At 35.1% G+C, this 19,320-nt stretch overlaps 1 protein-coding gene across 4 annotated transcripts in view; it reads right to left on the bottom strand.

The window, feature by feature from the left end:
* Window positions 1-19,320, bottom strand: part of CENPC (centromere protein C) — a 123,949-nt gene that overhangs the window by 73,749 nt on the left and 30,880 nt on the right. For all 4 annotated transcript variants that reach the window (XR_005063524.2, XM_037026616.2, XM_073237521.1 and 1 more), the window contains exons 6-8: window positions 8,168-8,453; window positions 7,045-7,257; window positions 3,293-3,903 (exon numbers count right to left, since the gene is read on the bottom strand). Coding sequence is in view for 3 of the 4 variants with exons in the window: in XM_037026616.2 (XP_036882511.1) it covers window positions 3,293-3,903; window positions 7,045-7,257; window positions 8,168-8,453 (1,110 nt within the window). In the remaining variant the exon portion in view is untranslated. The remainder of the gene's footprint in view (window positions 1-3,292; window positions 3,904-7,044; window positions 7,258-8,167; window positions 8,454-19,320) is intronic.

The following is a 19,320-nucleotide window of genomic DNA, read 5'->3' as shown; positions in this document are numbered from 1 at the left end:
ACATGGATGGATGTAGAAGGTATTATACAAAGTGAAATAAGCCAGGTAGACAAAGACAAATAACATATGATTTCACTTATTTGTGGAATATAAATACAAATCAAAATAGAATGAGCAAAATATGAGCAGTAGACTCTTAGGCAATGAGAAGAGACTGGTGGTTACGAAGGAAGAGGGGTTGAAGTGGGTGGATGAGTGGGGAAGTTGAGGGGGATTAAAGGGGCACAAAAATCATAATGTAGGTTCGTCATGGGGATAATAGTAAAGCATGGAAAATATAGTCAATGATTCTGTAACATCTTCCTATATTGACAGATAGCTGTACTAGTGTGGGATTTAATAATATGGGTAACCACTGACCAATGTGTTGCATACTTGAAACTAATACAAGATTGTATATCAAGTATACTTCAATAGAAAAAGGGAAAAATATACATGTATTGCCAACAGACACATGAAAAGAAAGAAACCCACATCACTAATCATCAGAGAAATGCAATCAAAACCACAGGGAGGTTAACATCTCACACCAATCAGAATGGCTAGTTTAAAAATGACAAGAAATAATGTGGGTGGGATGTAAAGAAAAGGGAGAGAGTGGAGAAAACATCATGCAGTGTTGATGGAAATGTAAACTGGTGCTGTTACTGTGGAAGACAGTATGAAGGTCCCTCAAAAATTAAAAATAAAACAACCATACAATCCAGTAATTCCACTTTTGAGGATTAACCAAAGAAAATAAAATCATTAATACAAAAAGATATATACAACCCTATGTTTACTGCAGTATTATTTACAGTAGCCAAGATGTGGAAGCAAACTATATGTCCACCAACAGATGACTGGATAAAGATGTGGTACATATTTATGATGGAATATTACTCAGCTATAAAAAAGCAATGAAATCTTACCATTTGTGACACCCTGGATGCACCTAGAGGGTATCATGGTAAGTGAAGTCAGTCAGACAAGGACAAATACATGATTTCACTTATATGTGGGATGTAAAAAAATAAGTGAATAAACAAAACAGAAAGAGACTCATAAACAAAGAACAGATTGGTGGGTGCCATGGGGTAGGGGGTTAGGGGAATGAGCAAAGTAGGTCAAGCAGATAAAGAGGTATAAACTTGTAATTTTAAAACAAATTAGTTATGGGGTAAAAGTACAGCGAAGAGAACATAGTAAACTATATTATCTTTGTGTCCTTAAAAGTAATAGTCAGAGAGATAGAGGACAATGGAAGTCAAGAAAAATTTGAAATGTGAGACTGTTGGTGTTGCTGATTTTGAAGATGCAAGAGAGGAATCAAGATTCAAGGAATATGAGTGACTTTAAATGCCTATAAAAGGCAAGGGAAGATACTCTCCTAAAACCACCAGAAAGGAATGCAACCTTGTCAACACCTTGATTTTACCCCAGTGAGATCCATTTCAGACTTCTGACTCACAGGACTACAGGTAATAAACGTGTGTTGTTTTATGCCACTAAATATGTAGTCACTTGTTATGATAGCAATACAAAGTTAATACAATTTGTATGGTAATTAATCATACATTATATCCACTATCAATAAAAATAAAATTTCAATACATGGAAAAATTAGTGTGCAGAATATATATATCTATCAGGTACTCAATAAATGTTCAACATCAATATGAGTATCCTTTAAGTACACTTTCTTTACTTTTTTTCCTAAGATTTATGGATAAATCAAATTTCACACTTTCAAATTTTGTAAATTTATATGTTACTTAAGGGGCTATTAAGAAAAAGACTTTCCTGTGACTATCAACTTCAGTTTAGTCAGAAATTCTTTGTTGTATTTCCTTAAAATGGCCAACTGATATCAGACTCTCAAGGAAGCAAAAAAAATAACAATTCTAATAAAAAGAATGTTATATGTCTGACATTTACAAAGGAAGTCTACAAAATTGAAAAGATATCTTTCTTCCCTCTATTTTAAGCAGAATTTTTCAAATACAAAAAGGCACAAACAGAACTGAAGTCTGACAATTATTATTATTTCAGGGGAGAAAAAGTCTATGTTACAGATTATACAAAAAGAAAGCTAAAGTAATTGAGTAATTAAGTGATAACTATATTCCATTAAAGCAGAATTTGTTCTTATAAAAATTAGCTTAAATATATTGTGCTTCAATATACTCTTTCTCCCCTCTGTATCAGCAATACAGTATACTCATCTAGAACCTTTAGGCACATAGACAATTTTGGTCAAGAGAGTTTTCTGGTTAACTAATGGTTTTCCATTTAAGTATCAAAAACATTTTTAACTGTTTCAAACCTTCTTGATAGAGCTGAAAAAATATTAGCTCTACAATGGGGCAGATCTTGGGCCAGTATTTTTTAACCCTCTTTCGAGTATTATCTCCTACTTTAGGATCATCAAAAAGGATTAAATTATATTACATACATATAAAGTGTCTAATACATTTCATAGGTGTTTTATTTTCCATTAACTATTCTGGAGAAAATGCTTTCTCTAAGAATAACTGCCGTTTGTATTACTTCAAGTGGTACAAAATACATAAATTTATCTTTTCTTCTGGACATTGTTATAATTACAAACCTCAATCACTATAAAGTAATAACACAAGGAAGATGGCCATACTCCAGGTTTGTTTGGGACAATGCCAGTTTATGCTTACTGTCCCAACATCCTCTCACATTCTCAAGTATACCAGTTTGAGTGACAAATGATATAGTAATCCAAGATAAAAAGATCTACTGAGACATTAGATAATTTTCTCTGTGCTTCTATGATCATCCTATGAATGTATGTATATTTGTTGGTCTACAGACACTACCAAACTGATCTGCTTTAATGGTGAAAATTGTCTTAGTAATCTCTGTGATTTCAGTTCCTAATACAGTGTCTGGTATTTAATGACTTGGATAAATGAATAAATGATTGAATAGAAGAATATGCAATTTTATTCTTTAAGTAGTCCCATTTTTTTCCAATTTATATTTTAATAAACTTCAAGAATATATGATGCTGTGTTGTGTTCTGGTTAACTACCTGGTTTATTAGTCTTTTCCTTTCATTTCTCCCTTTATAAATGCTGCCATCTTAGAATCTAAACAGAAATCAAGTGACTTGGAATTGAGTTATATATAATATAAAATTAAAAGCCTCTAGGTTTTTAATGCTTTTTGTAGACTTAGGTTTACTTTGCCTACTTCCCAAAACTAAATATTACAAAGGAATATTACAAAAACACAAAGTGATAGTATAACACTCATGATTATATTTAAAATAAACACTTACCCACAGGTGGCATCTGTTTTTTGGAACTACGAACATTTCCCATCTCTTTGCACTGTTCTGTATTTTTGTTTGAATTTCTTTGTAAGTTGTCTTGGATGATGGGTGATATATTTCTATTTTTACCTTTAGATTGTTCTGTATCAACCTGTTTATCAACTATAGGGGCCTTAAATTTTCTTTTCTGTTTTTGTTTTATAGTCCTTTTGTTTCTGGAAGACTTTTCTGCATTCTCAGAATACATTTCATATTTTGTAGATCTGCAATTATTTTCCATTTCATCTGATAAAGCAAAACTCCTACTCAGTTTTTTTTGTTCAGAGGGTTGAGATTTCTCTACTGGGTAAGCTTTGCCAGAGTGTTTGTCACTTGTCAAAGTTGTAGGCAATATATTGTGATTTTCTCTTGACTTCTTCTTTTGAAGGAGTGCAGTGCTCTCAGGAGGGGACACTGTGCGTTGTTTCAAAGACCCAGCATTTCTTGGCATGATAAGCCAAGACTGACTGGCAAAACTTCTGTCTGATTCATCAATTATAAATTCATCCTCTAACAACTTCATATCATTTACAGGAGACGAATGAAGTGGAGCAGTTGCTATATGCCTAACAATAGAACTAAAACAGGATGTTACAATAAATAATAGCTCAAAAAAATAAAATTTTTACTTTTGCTTAGGAAAGAAAATAATCTATACAGGAAATAAAATCACTTAACTTTTAAAGAACAGTTCACATGTATTCTCAATTTTCCCTTACCCTTAAAAATCCTTTTCTCCTTTTACATTTCTATATCTGATCACACTCATTTATAACATTAGTGGGATCACAGAAATTCAGAGTTGTAAGGAAACCTAGACATCAACCAATTTGATGCCCTCCTCCCACCTATTATATATATATATATATATATATATATATATATATATATATATATATATATATATATATGTCAAAGAGTTGAAACCTGAAGGTATGTAAACTCAGCCCAAAATGCATGCCATTATTATTTATAATGTTGTATTCAATTGTATGTTTGTATATAGACAGTACCTTTCGGGAACTGAATTTCTTCAAATCTAAAACAAGATTATTTGAGACACTGTCAAGTCCAATATTCTAAGAAAACACTACTAAATTATACAGTAAATTATATTTTGTAAAAAATTCATTCCAGGCTTGAATAATTTACACACATTTTCATATATTTTAATATTACAATCATGGTACATCAATAAAAGAAGTGTAGCTAGAAAGGTAACTGCATTGGAATTAAACAGCACCTCTTTCCTTTTCCAAAGGAAAGCTTTCTAAAGAAGGAGGGAATTATCCAAAAGAATGGTAATCTGATGGACTCATTTTGTATTTCCTTCCTTTTTATGACACAGCTTTCAACAAACCACATATTGAAATGACATGCAAAAGTGAAAATTTAGTACAAATATCCAAACTTCAAAGCAAGCAGATGCACTTCTGTTTCTACTTTTTCACTTGAATAAGGATGCCTAGAGATTTTTAGATAGAGTAGAAGCAGAACTAGAAGAACTGGATTATTACATCTGGGTTTTTTTCTTAATTATTAAGATTTTATACAAAAAGATCATGAAATGAAAATACCTTCTCCACTTCTCTAATCTCAAACCTCCAATAAACCTTATAATGTAAAATAGTATGTATACAATCTAAGAAATATAATGTCTTCTAATACATTAGTTTTACAAGTTTATATAATTAGAAAACTCAAGAAAATCTAGTAATAAACAAGGACAATATAAATAGAAGACCACAATGAATTCATGTTTAAGCAGGAATACTATTTTCAACATTTAAAGATATAGCCCATCTATTATAAATAGGTTTAATTTGCCTTATTGAATATAATTTGTAGTATCTATTAGTTCTCTATATGTGAAAAAGTAATGCTAAGAATTTTAAAATGAAGCTTTCCCAAACCAGCTAACAAGAAATCTTCAAATTTGCTCCCCTATTCTACTTTAAGGTATTTTCACAACTTCAAGGTTATTCAAACCACAAGTATCATTAGGAAACAACCTGGACACTTGCTATAGACTGAATATCTATATCCCTCCAAAATTTATAAATTGAAACCTAATCCCCAATGTGATGGTATTTTGAGGGTGGAGCCTTTAAGAACTGATTAGGTGCTGAGGATAAGAGTGCTCATGAATAGAATTAGTACCTATAAAAGGGATCCCAGAAAGTACCCTTGCCATCTTCTACCATGTAAGGTTATAGCAAGAAGACAGCTACCATCTATGAACCAGGAAGATGAGCCAGACCTCAACAGACACTGAATCTACTCAAGCTTAACCTTGGATTTCCCAGCCTCCAGAACTGTGAAAAACCAGTTTCTGTTGTTTATAAGCCACCCAGTCTATGGTAGTCTGTTACAGTAGCCAGAATGGATGAAGACAATCTTATTAAAGTTCAGAACAGAGAAAGATGACTTCTGATTAAGTTTAAAAATCAAGACTTTGTGGTAGTTGAGCAAAGTACAGCTCTGAGCTGACTGATTTTTAAGGATGGGTAAGACTTGTTCATAAGGAAATACAAGAAAGAATTAGAAGGAAGAGCATAAGCAAAAGCAATGAAGCAAGAAAGCACCAAGATTAATTGTTATATCTGACTGCAAGAATTACACATAAAATTACCTTCACTCAATAGTTTTCAAAAAGAACATTTAAAAAAATATTTAATTGAATTGTTAGACATATATATAATCAGCCCATAAGTGCAACATATTTGTACCAGATAGTGGGGACAAAATTCATACATGGAGTAAAAGATGCTAGATAAAGAGAGAGAGAGAAACCAACTGTGGAACAGAAATTGAACAAAGGAAGAATTTAATCCATTCATTCAATGTTTTTATAAAAATCTTCCTAATATATTCATAAGCATTCTGATAGCTACCACAGAAAACATAAAAGAAACTCTATACTCCTAGAAAGAAAGGCTTAGGTCTAATTCTACTAAAAAAGACATAAAATAGCTAAAATATAATACAAGGCAAGAAACTAAAAAACACTGGAGTGAGACTTGGGAAAAACTAGAAGCCTAGAATGGGCCTTAAAAGAAAATGGAGATTGGCATATGACAAGGGAAGACGGTATACCACAGCAGGTGTAACTACAAATGTGTATGACCAAGTTGGCAGAAGCAGTTAACTAGGGAGAGAGAAGGCCTGCAATACTAGCTGACAAATTTGAAATTTATTCTATAGACCAGTGGTTCTCAATCCTAGCTGCCATTAATTCTAATTAACTCTAATGTGTACCTACAGTTAAGAATCATTGTGTGGACACTATAGAACCACTGAATGTTTTTAAGTAGGCAAGAACAGATTAAGATTTGTTGTAGGACTATTCTTTCATTGACATAATCAGAAGAAATAGAAATAATATTTAAAACCCTTAATAGTGCAACCAGGCACCCTGACATATTCTATTTCTAAATACTACCTTCATTCTTTTATATCATACAAACTACAAGCACTGATAAGCAGAAGCAATGAAAGTTGAATAAACATTTTCTTTCACATCTAACTTATTTTTAAATGATGGCTTTAGAGGTGATTTACGTAAGAAACTATACTCTCCGTATGTTTTAGGTATATTATCAATTAAATTTTATGTCAATTAAGATTAACTTCTAGTTAAATAGCATTAAGAATTCTTAGATATGGTTCATAGAATGTGAAAGAAAGGTATCTCAAAGGACAGTCTCTTAATAACTCACCTGGACTCACTTTTTCTTTTTACAGTTTCTAAAAACAATGTTGAAAAACTCTTTTTAGATTCTGGTTGAATGTCATATTCTGAATCTTGTACTCTTTTATGAGATGTTCTTGACTGTTTCCTCTCTTGTGGTCCTTCTGATACTTTATCCTCTACTTCTACTTTACTCGCTATTTCTAATTTCTTTGAAACATCTTTATCTTCAAAGTTTAACCTAAAAAGTTAAAAAGAAGGCAGACTGAATGCTCCCACAGCTTGTTACAAGTTTTCCTGAACTCCCCTTACAATGACAACAGAGTTACAAAATTTTCCTTTATCTTAAATTTGTAATCTCTTACACAAAAGATATGAAGCAAATTGCTCAAAGAAATTAAATTTTGCATTTATCAATAGAAAAAATTAATTAAATCATACATCAAGGAAATGTAGAGCTCAAAGCACTAGTTTACAAACATTTAATATGAATTTGAATCCTTTGGAGAATCTAACTGAATGTAGACTCTGTTTCAGTAGGTCTAGAGTAGGATTTGACATTCTGCAATTCTAGCAAGCTTCCAGATTATGCCATTACTCTTGATCCTGAGCCACAGACCACAATTCAAAAAGTAAAGTCTTAGTACTTAACTCCTTACCTCCAAGAATCACACAAGACCATAGACAGATATTAATTACACTCATTGCAGAAGTCCCCAGAAGGCACGGACCTTGGACAATCTACTTTGCCTCTTAAAGACCAAAGGGAAAATCCCAAGAAATAGATACAGGTTTAGTACAACTCATCAATAATCATTTTCACCCTAAAAATGACCTGATACATAATTACCCTTGTATTACAAAAACCAAAGGAAATACAAATTGTTTCTCTTAAGTTATTAAAAAACACATTATTGGGAAAAAAAACATTTTTCCACAGACCACAGAAAGGTTAAGCCCCAAACCACTGAAGTACCCTTTAAGGCCTTCCTCATTAACTATAAACTGAATATATGTTATATTCTTCTCATAACATGTTAATACTCCTCAATACTTAACTATAAAATACAGAAAAGATTAAACTGCCCACTTTTTACTATGAAAGGTAAAATTTTTATAGAGTAGTATTACTTAAATAAATAAAAAATCACCTTTTTCTGGTTTTACGAGCAATCTCTGTACTCGAAGACAGAGTATTTACTGAATTTTCTAAAGCATAGGTCTCTCTCTTTTGGACAATAGATGGAATAGCATTTTGCGATGTAGCTGTTTTTGCACCCAAAAGAATGGAAGGTGAGCCAACAGATAAGTAAAAGTCCTCATCAGCTTCAGGGTGTTGATCTTTGAGTTTTTTACTTGACATTTTTCTTGAGTCAGGTGTATTTTTAGAACCAACATCAGTTGCCAAAACTTTCTGACGAACTTCATGGGCTTGAACTAGAAGGAAATTACATGAAGAAAATTTTTCAAATTTAATATAAGAAACAAATGCACTTTTTAAAACTTGACAAAAATTTAGAAATTGTTTTCAGAAGATTCATAGGTCATTCATTAACTTTAAAATCAAAGATCAATGAGTAAAACATATTAGTGATTTAAATGTTCTAATTTATGAAATTAATGAACTGGAAGGATATATTTGGTCTATGCTCTCAAGTTTTAAAATGAGAGCAATTATCAAATATAGAAAATACACAATTTTATTTATATAGTCAACTTACTCAAAGCTGGAATAAATGTACATACAGCTAAAATAATGAAGTATTCCTAAAGAAATTATGAGATTCAACCTTTAGGTTAAGAGTGGGCAAACTAGAGCAACTTGATAAGCACATTATTTATTTATGTACATACATATACGGAAATAACAGACATATAAAGCTATATAATGGATATATGTACAAAGAATATGTATATAAATGCATCTTTTACATATACAAATAAAGAAAATATCTGTATTCTCTTCACCCTAGCTAAGCACATTCATATACATAAACTGAACACATATACAAATATAAAAGATACAGAGATAGATAACAAACATGTATATGTACAGAGCGAAAACCTATTTATATATCTTTATATATACATATACATATTCTCTTAATCCTCAACCTTCAAAGAAAAAAGAAAAAGTACAATGGCTCAGTACTATTCATACAGATTCATACAATTAAACAGCAAAGATTAAAAACTAAAAATACAAACTCCATACACCAAAGTAAGCTCAAAGCAGATTAAAGACCTAAATCTAAGACATGAAACCATAAAACTTTTAGAAGAAAACACAGGCAAAAATCTCTTAAACAAAAGCATGAGCACTGTTTTTCTGGACACATCTCCCTGCCCAAAGAAAACAAAATAAAAACATGAACAAACGGGAATATGTCAAACAAAAAAGCTTCTATACAGCTAAGGTCATCATCAACCGAACAAATGGCAAGCTATAGGATGGTAGAATATGTCTATAAATGATTTATCTGATAAGGGGTTAACACCCAAAATATGTAAAGAATTCATATGACTCACACCAAAAACACAAATGACCCAATTAAAAAAGGGCAGAGGACATGAACATACATTGTTCCAAAGAAATACCCCTAGCCAGACTTATCAAGGAAAAAAAGAGAGTCTACACACATAAACAGAATCAGATATGAGAAAGGAAAAATCACTACGGACACCACAGAAATACAAAGAATTATTAGAGAATATTCTGAAAAATTATATGCCAACAAACTTGATAACCAAGAAAAAATGGACAACTTTCTAGAAATATACAACCTTCCATGGCTGACCCAGAAAGAAATAGAAAATCTGAACAGACCAATTACCAGCAACAAAATTGAACTCATAATAAAAAAACTACCTAAGAGCAAAATTCCTGAACCAGATGGCTTCACCGCTGAATTTTGTCAAATATGTAGTGAAGACCTAATACCCATTCTCCTTAAAGTTTTCCAAAGAGTAGAAGAAGAGGGAATACTTCCAAACTCATTCTATGAGGCCAGCATCACTCTAATACCAAAACCAGGCAAAGACACCACAAAAAAAGAAAATTACAGACCAATATCCCTGATGAACACAGATGCAAAAATACTCAACAAAATATTAGCAAACCAAATTCAAAAATACATCAAAAAGATCATCCATTATGATCAAGTAGGATTTATGCCAGGGTTGCAAGGATGGTACAACATTCGAAAATCCATCAATATCATCCACCACATAAATAAAAAGAAGGACAAACATCACAAGATCATCTCCATAGATGCTGTAAAACCATTTGACAAAATTCAACATCCATTCATGACTAAAGCTCTCAACAAAATGGGTATAGAGGGCAAGTACCTCAACATAATAAAGGCCATATATGACAAACCCACAGCCAACATTATACTTACAAGTGAGAATTTGAAAGCTTTTCCTTTAAAATTGGGAACAAGACAAGGATGCTCACTCTCCCCACTTTTATTCAGCACAGTACTGGATGTTCTAGCCATGGCAATCAGACAACACAAAGAAATAAAAGGCATCCAGATTGGCAAGGAAGAAGTTAAACTGAGACCTTTTGAAGATGACATGATATTGTGCATTAAAAAACCCTAAAGAATCCACTCCAAAAACTACTAGATCTAATATCTGAATTCAGAAAAGTTGCAGGATACAAAATTAATACACAGAAATCTGTTGAATTGCTGTACACTAATGATGAACTAGCAGAAAGAGAAATCAGGAAAACAATTCCACTCACAGTTGCATCAAAAAGAATAAAATACCAAGGAATAAAACATAACCAAGAAAGTGAAAGAACTATAATCTGGAAACTACAAGACACTCATGACAGAAATTAAAGAAGATACCAATAAATGGAAACACACCCCATGGTCATGGGTAGGAAGAATTAATGTTGCCAAAATGGCCATCCTGCCTAAAGCAGTCTATAGATTCAGTGCAATTCCTATCAAAATACCAATAGCATTCTTCAATGAACTAGAGCAAATAGTTCTAAATTTCATATGGAACCACAAAGAGACCTCAAATAGCCAAAGCAATCCTGAGAAGGAAGAATAAATTGAGGGGGGATTATGCTCCCCAACTTCAGGGTCTTCTACACAGCCACAATAATCAAGTCAATTTGGTACTGGCAGAAGAACAGACCCATAGACCAATGGAACAGACTGGAGTGCCCTGATATAAACCCAACCATATATGGTCAATTAATATATGATAAAGGAGCCATGAACATACAATGGGGAAATGACAGCCTCTCCAACAACTGGTGTTGGCAGAACTGGACAGCTACATGCAAAAGAATGAAACTGGATTACTGTTTAAACCCATACACAAAAGTAAACTTTAACTGGATCAAAGACCTGAATGTAAGTCATGGAACCATAAAACTCTTAGAAGACAACATATGCAAAAATCTCCTGAACATAAGCATGAGCAACTTCTTCCTGAACACATCTCCTTGAGCAAGGGAAAGAAAAGCAAAAATGAACACGTGGGACTACATCAAAGTAAAAAGTTTCTGTACAGCAAAGGACACCATCAACAGAACAAAAAGGCATCCTACAGTATGGGAGAATATATTTGTAAATGCCATATCTGACAAGGGGTTAACATCCAAAATATATAAAGAACTCACATGCCTCAACACCCAAAAAGCAAATAACCCGATTAAAAATGGGCAAGGAATAGAAAAAGACAGTTCTCCAAAGAAGAAATTCAGATGGCCAACAGACACATGAAAAGATGCTCCACATCCCTAATCATCAGGGAAATGCAAACTAAAACCACAGTGAGATATCACCTCACACCAGTAAGGATAGCCAGCATGGAAAAGACTAAGAAGAACAAATGCTGGCAAGGATGCAGAGAAAGTAAACCCTCTGACACTGCTGGTAGGTATGTAAGCTAGTTCAACCATTGTGGAAAGCAATATGGAGGTTCCTCAAAAAAGTAAAAATAGAAATACCATTTGACCTGGGAATCCCACTCTTTGGAATTTACCCAAAGAATACAACTTCTCAGACTCAAAAGACATATGCACCCCTATGTTTATTGCAGCACTATTTACAATAGCCAAGATATGGAAGCAACCTTAGTGTCTATCAGCAGATGAATGGATAAAGAAGATGTGGTACATATACACAATGGAATACTATTCAGCCATAAAAAAGAAACAAATCCTACCAGTTGCAACATGGATGGAGCTGGAGGATATTATGCTCAGTGAAATAAGCCAGGAAAAGAAAGACAAGTGCCAAATGATTTCCCTTATTTGTGGGGTATAACAACAAAACAAAACTGAAGGAACAAAACAGTAGTAGACTCAGACTCCAAGAAGGGACTAGCAGTTATCAAAGGGAAGGGGTCTGGGAGGGTGGGTAGGGAAGGAGGGAGAAGGGGATTGAGGGGTATTATGTTCAGTACACATGGTATGGAGGGACACAGGACAAACAGTGTAGCACAGAGAAAGTAAATAGTGAATCTGTGGCATCTTAGTACACTGATGGACAGTGATTGCTTTGGGGTATGGGTGGTGACTCGATAATATGGGTAGATGTAGTAACCACATTGTTTTTTCATGTGAAACCTTCATAAGAGTGTATATCAGTAATACTTTAATAAAGAATTTTAAAAAATTTTTTATGATGTCTGCTTTAAATTTCATGTTAAATAATTCCAATAACTGATTCATCTTGTCCATTTGCATCCATTGATAATTTCTTGTTCAGGTTGTGTATTTCATGTTTTTGTTATGATGACACATTTTGGTTATACTCTATGTTTTTTGTCATTATATTAGGAGACTTTTGATTGTACTTGTTATTTATTAGAGTACATAGTTGCCATGTTTTGGCTTAATGTGTAGTGGTTTTGGCCTATATTTATGGATTTTATATGCAATGACAATTAAGTGTTTAGAGTTCTAGCTGTGTTATTTTGTTTGTTTCATTTTGTTGTGCTTCTGAGACACAGCTCCAGATTTTCTTGTAAAGCTGTCTGTGTAAAATGGAATTTGCTTTCCTGATGGTGTCATTCACCCACGTGGGGGTTGGAGTCAGAAACTTCTGTGACTGGATCTCTTTATCTGGTTGGGTGGAAGACAGGGTAGGGACATAAGGGCTCTCTTATGCTTGTCCTGACTCAAATTAGACCATTGGTACTCTTGTGAACTGTGGGATAGCCTGTGACGTGTCACTATTATCAAGTGGATCAGAATACTGCCTCGGTCTGTGAAGCAGTGGCTGGGAAGGTTAGAGGTGTCACTACTCTTTAGCAACTTGTGGATCATACAGGCTGGCATTTCTGATTTTTGAAGAGGGGACTGGGTTGGTCCAGGGCTTTGCTCCTCTGCTGCTGTCCCAAGGTGCTTATGGAGTCAGGGCCTGGTTCATCCTAAGGCTTTGCTGCTCTGCCACTGCTGGTGGACTGGAGTGTCACAGTGCCTAGACTGTGATCTGGGAATTGTGATTTCTTTCTATATCTCTCTTGTGTTTCCCTTACCCAACATTTTTGGCTAGAAAATGGAGGCTTTTTTTTTTTTTCCCAGTGCCTATTGGTATTTCTGGGTTGCAGGCTTCTCTGGAGACCAGTATGGATGGTTATGGGAACAAAAACGCAAGGGTCTAACTACAATACATGTTGTTACTTAAGTCTTGAAATTCTATGCCAATATATTTTCTTCCTTCCAGTTTTCAGAGTTACTACTGTTTGAAGGAATAATTACCAGGGATATAATTATATTTAGAGGGAAAAGCAAGAAAAACTGAGTCTGTGCTATTTTATTCCATAACCAAAAGCCCTATGCTCATTGTATTTGCAACTTTTTTTTCTTCTTATTGGTTTTTATTTTTGCTATCTCCATATTACATTAACTGAATTTTTAATAGAAATATAGTTGATAGATAATCTCATATTAGTTTTAGTTTAGAACACAATGGTTCACCAGTTACCCATATTATTAAATCCTCGATCCAACTAGTATAGTTACCACCTCTCAACACAGAAAGATGTTATAGAATCATTGGCTATATTCTCCATGCTGTACTACCATCTCGGTGACCAGCTTATACTATGTTTGAGAACTTTTGTGTCAATTTATCTCTCTACCCCTACCCATCCACCCATCCCAACCTGTCACCCATGGTAACTGCCAGTCGCTTCTCAGTCTATGAGTCTACTGTTATTTTGTTGTTGTTTTGTTTTGTTCTCAAATTCCACAAATAAGTGAAATCATATGGTATTTGTCTTTCTCAGCTGGGCTTATTTCACTTAGCATAATAACCTCTAGGTCCATCCAGACTATCACATATGGCTAGGTTTCCTTTTTTCTTTTTTCTTCACTGTTTTTTTTAAATTTTCTATTAAGGTATTATTGATATACACTCTTATGAAGGTTTCATATGAAAAAACAATGAGGTTACTACATCTACCCATATTATCAAGCCCCACCCATACCCCAATGCAGTCACTGTCCAGCACTGCAGTACGATGCCACAGATTCACTGTTTGCCTTCTCTGTGCTACACTGTTATATCCGTGAACCCCCACACCATGTGTACGAAACATAAGACCCAATCCAGATTTCCAATCTGGATGCCTTTTATTTCTTTGTGTTGTCTGATTGCCATGGCTAGGACATCCAGTACTGTGCTGAATAAAAGTGGGGAGAGTGAGCATCCTTGTCTTGTTCCCAATTTTAAAGGAAAAGCTTTCAAATTCTCACTTTTAAGTATAATGTTGGCTGTGGGTTTGTCATATATGGCCTTTATTATGTTGAGGTACTTGCCCTCTATACCCATTTTGTTGAGAGCTTTAGTCATGAATGGATGTTGAATTTTGTCAAATGATTTTACAGCATCTATGGAGATGATCTTGTGATGTTTGTCCTTCTTTTTATTTATGTGGTGGATGATATTGATGGATTTTCGAATGTTGTACCATCCTTGCAACCCTGGCATAAATCCTACTTGATCATAATGGATGATCTTTTTGATGTATTTTTGAATTTGGTTTGCTAATATTTTGTTGAGTATTTTTGCATCTGTGTTCATCAGGGATATTGGTCTGTAATTTTCTTTTTTTGTGGTGTCTTTGCCTGGTTTTGGTATTAGAGTGATGCTGGCCTCATAGAATGAGTTTGGAAGTATTCCTTCTTCTTCTACTCTTTGGAAAACTTTAAGGAGAATGGGTATTAGGTCTTCACTACATATTTGACAAAATTCAGCGGTGAAGCCACCTGGTCCAGGAATTTTGCTCTTAGGTAGTTTTTTTATTATGAGTTCAATTTTGTTGCTGGTAATTGGTCTGTTCAGATTTTCTATTTCTTTCTGGGTCAGCCATGGAAGGTTGTATATTTCTAGAAAGTTGTCCATTTTTTCTTGGTTATCAAGTTTGTTGGCATATAATTTTTCAGAGTATTCTCTAGTAATTCTTTGTATTTCTGTGGTGTCCGTAGTGGTTTTTCCTTTTTCATATCTGATTCTGTTTATGTGTGTAGACTCTCTTTTTTTCTTGATAAGTCTGGCTAGGGGTTTATCTATTTTGTTTATTTTCTCAAAGAACCAGCTCTTGATTTCATTGATTCTTTCTATTGTTTTATTCTTCTTGATTTTATTTATTTCTGCTCTAATTTTTACTATGTCCCTCCTTCTACTGACTTTGGGCCTCATTTGTTCTTCTTTTTCTAGTTTCGTTAATTGTAAATTTAGATGGCTCATATGGGATTGTTCTTTCCTGAGGTCGTCCTGTATTGCAATATCCTTTCCTCTTAGTATGGCCTTTGCTGTGTTCCACAGATTTTGTGGTGTTGAATTACTGTTGTCATTTGTCTCCATATATTGCTTGATCTCTGTATTTATTTGGTCATTGGTCCATTGGTTATTTAGGAGCATATTGTGAAGCCTCCATGTGTTTGTGGGATTTTTTATTTTCTTTGAGTAATTTATTTCTAGTTTCATACCTTTGCAGTCTGAGAAACTGGTTGGTACACTTTCAATCTTTTTGAATTTACTGAGGCTGTTTTTGTGGCCTAGTATATGATCTATTCTTGAAAATATTCCATGTGCACTTGAGAAGAATGTGTATTCTGCTGCTTTTGGGTGTATAGTTATGTAGATGTCTGTTAGGTCCATCCGTTCCAACGTGTTGTTCAGTGCCTCTGTGTCCTTACATATATTCTGTGTTGTTGATCTGTCCTTTAGAATGAGTGGAGTGTTAAAGTCTCCTAGAATGAATGCATTTCATTTTATTTTCCCTTTTAATGCTGTTAGTATTTGTTTTACATATGTAGGTCCTCCTGTGTTGGGCGCATAGGTATTTATAATGGTTATATCTTCTTGTTGGACTGACCCCTTAATCATTATGTAATGTCCTTCTTTGTCTCTTGTGACTTTCTTTGTTTTGACGTCTATTTTGTCTGATACAAGTACTGCAACTCCTGTTTTTTCCTATTAGTTGCATGAAATATCTTTTTCCATCCTTTCACTTTCAGTCTGTGTATTTCTTTGGGTTTAAAGTGAGTCTCTTGAAGGCAACATATAGTTGGGTCTACTTTTTTCATCCATTCAGTGACTCTGTCTTTTGATTGGTGCATTCAGTCCATTTACATTTAGAGTGATTATTCATAGGTATGTACTTACTGTGATTGCAGGTTTTAGATTCGTGGTTACCAAAGGATCAAAGTTAACTTCCTTACTATCTAAGAATCTAACTTAACTCACTTAGTGTGCTATTACAAACATAATCTTAAGGTTCTTTTGTTTTCCTCCTTTTTCTTCCTCTCCAATTCTTTATATATTTGGTATCATATTATGTACTCTTTGTCTATCCCTTGATTGACTTTGGGGATAGTTGATTTATTTTTTCATTTGCTTAGTAATTAGCCATTCTACTTTCTTTACTGGTTTTATTACTTCTGGTGACAGCTGCTAAACTTTAGGAACACTTCCATCTATAGGAGTCCCTCCAAAATAGACTGTAGAGATGGTTTGTGGGAGGTAAATTCTCTCAGCTTTTATTTTTCTGGAAATTGTTTAATCCCTACTTCAAATTTAAATGATAATCTTTCCGGATACAGTATTCTTGGTTCAAGACCCTTCTGCTTCATTGCATTAAATACATCATGCCACTCCCTTCTGGTCTGTAAGGTTTCTGCTGAGAAGTCTGATGATAGCCTGATGGGCTTTCCTTTTTATGTGATCTTATTTCTCTCTCTGGCTGCTTTTAATAGTCTGTCCTTATCCTTGATCTTTGCAATTTTAATTATTATATGTCTTGGTGTTGTCCTCCTTGGGTCCCTTGTGTTCAGAGATCTGTGCACCTCCATGGCCTGAGAGATTGTCTCCTTCCCCAGATTGGGGAAATTTTCAGCAACTACCTCCTCAAAGACACTTTCTATCCCTTTCTCTCCTTTCTTCTTCTGGTACCCCTATAATGTGAATATTGTTCCATTTGGATTGGTCACACTGTTCTCTCAATATTTTTTCATTTTTAGATATCCTTTTTCTCTCTGTGTCTCAGCTTCTTTGTATTCCTCTCTGTAGTTCCATTTCATTTATTGTCTCCTCCACCATATCTAATCTGCTTTAATACCTTCCTTTATGCTCTTCAATGACTGGATCTCTGACCAGAATTCATTCCTGAGTTCTTGAATGTTTTTCTGTACCTCCATGAACATTTTAACAACTTTTATTTTGAAATCCCTTTCAGGAAGATTCATGAAGTCAATTTCATTTGAATCTTTCTCAGGTGTTGTATTCATAAATTTACTTTGAACCAGGTTTCTCTGGCATTTCATATTTGTCTATGGTGCCCTCTAGTGCCCAGTAGCTCTACTCTCTGGAGCTGCTCTGCCCCTGAAGCAATGTCGGGAGTCGCACAGGAGTGGTATTGGTGCCTGGTGGGAGGAAACAGCTGTTTCCTTCTTTCCGACTGCTATGCCTGTCTCCACTGCCAGAATCAGTGGGGTGATCACAGAGGTATAAGCCTCTATGCTTTGTGTTTGTAGCTACTGTAGATGGGGCTTCCCTCTGGCTGGCCAAACACCGGGTTAGGATTTACCAGTTTGTGAGCCAGGTGTGGCTGGCCGGGAGAAAGGCACGGTAGGTTGCGTATCACGGAGGGGGGTCCTTCGAGCTGTGTAGCCAGCCAGGGAGCTGGAGTGCCTGAAAATTGTGAAAGTTCCCAACCTACTGGGCAGAGTGCACCCGGACAATTTCCTCTACCTGTACTTTCTCCTGAGCAGTAAGCTCTGTGCAATCCTTGGCCCTTTAGTAGCCCTCTTGCTGTTAGGAAGTCTCTCAGACTGCCCGCCTTTCTTTTGTCCCCAAACAGCTGGATATGGATCCCTGCTTTCCACAAGCAGCTGGAATCTCAGTCTCACCAGGAATTCTGCCTGTCTTAGCTTTCCAACCCCCTAATCATGACAGTATCATGCAAGCACCATGAAATGTAGGTTTGTGCTCCCAGAGCAGATCTCTGGAGTTAGGTATTCAGCAGTTCCATGCCTCCACTCCCTCCCCACTCCGCTTCTCTCCCCCCCCCACTGATGACCTGGGTTGGGGGAAGGGCTTGGGTCCCGCCAGGCCACGGCTTTAGTATCTTACCCTGTTCCGTTAGGTTTATTCTTTTCTCCAGGTGTATGCAGTTTGGCGCAGCCCTCTTTCCTGTTGCTGTTTCAGGATTAGTCATATTAATTATATTTTCTTATTATATGCGGTTTTAGGAGGAAGCCTCTGTCTCACCTCTCATGGTGCCACCTTTAATCCTCTCTCCTCCACAAAATGTTTTAACAATCACTTGTAAATTCTCTTGAAACAAATGAGGACAGAAACTCTCAAAGAAACAGATGTTACAAAAGAGAACTAGTACTTTAGATTGCAGCCCTTCTTATAGATGGGTAGTGGACCCTAATTTTTGTTTTAATTTAAAGTTCCCTGCAATTCTGTACACATAGCAGAGTAGTAAGTTCTTGAGACCATCTCCACACACAGACACACTGAGGCAGCAACTATATGTAATGTAACTCACTCTGAAAACTCCCCTTAGACAGACAGAACAGATTCTTCCACAGCTAACAACATAAAGAAAAGGCCACATCAAGAAGAGTAAAGTGGGAAGAGACATGGTCAGGATACAAACCACCACCACCACCCTCAAACACAACAACTAACAGGAGGGAGCATGGCATGGAGGAGAAAAGCAAGGGGACCATGCCCCATATGGCCCTGGGGATCAACATTAGGAAGATGAACTCCCATAGTATCTACCTTTGAAAATCAGTGGGGCCTAG

This window comes from Manis javanica, chromosome 5 (genome assembly GCF_040802235.1).
Source record: "Manis javanica isolate MJ-LG chromosome 5, MJ_LKY, whole genome shotgun sequence".
Taxonomy (NCBI): domain Eukaryota; kingdom Metazoa; phylum Chordata; class Mammalia; order Pholidota; family Manidae; genus Manis; species Manis javanica.
Note: the sequence above shows the minus strand (reverse complement) of the source record. Positions and strands in the feature narration are given on the sequence as shown.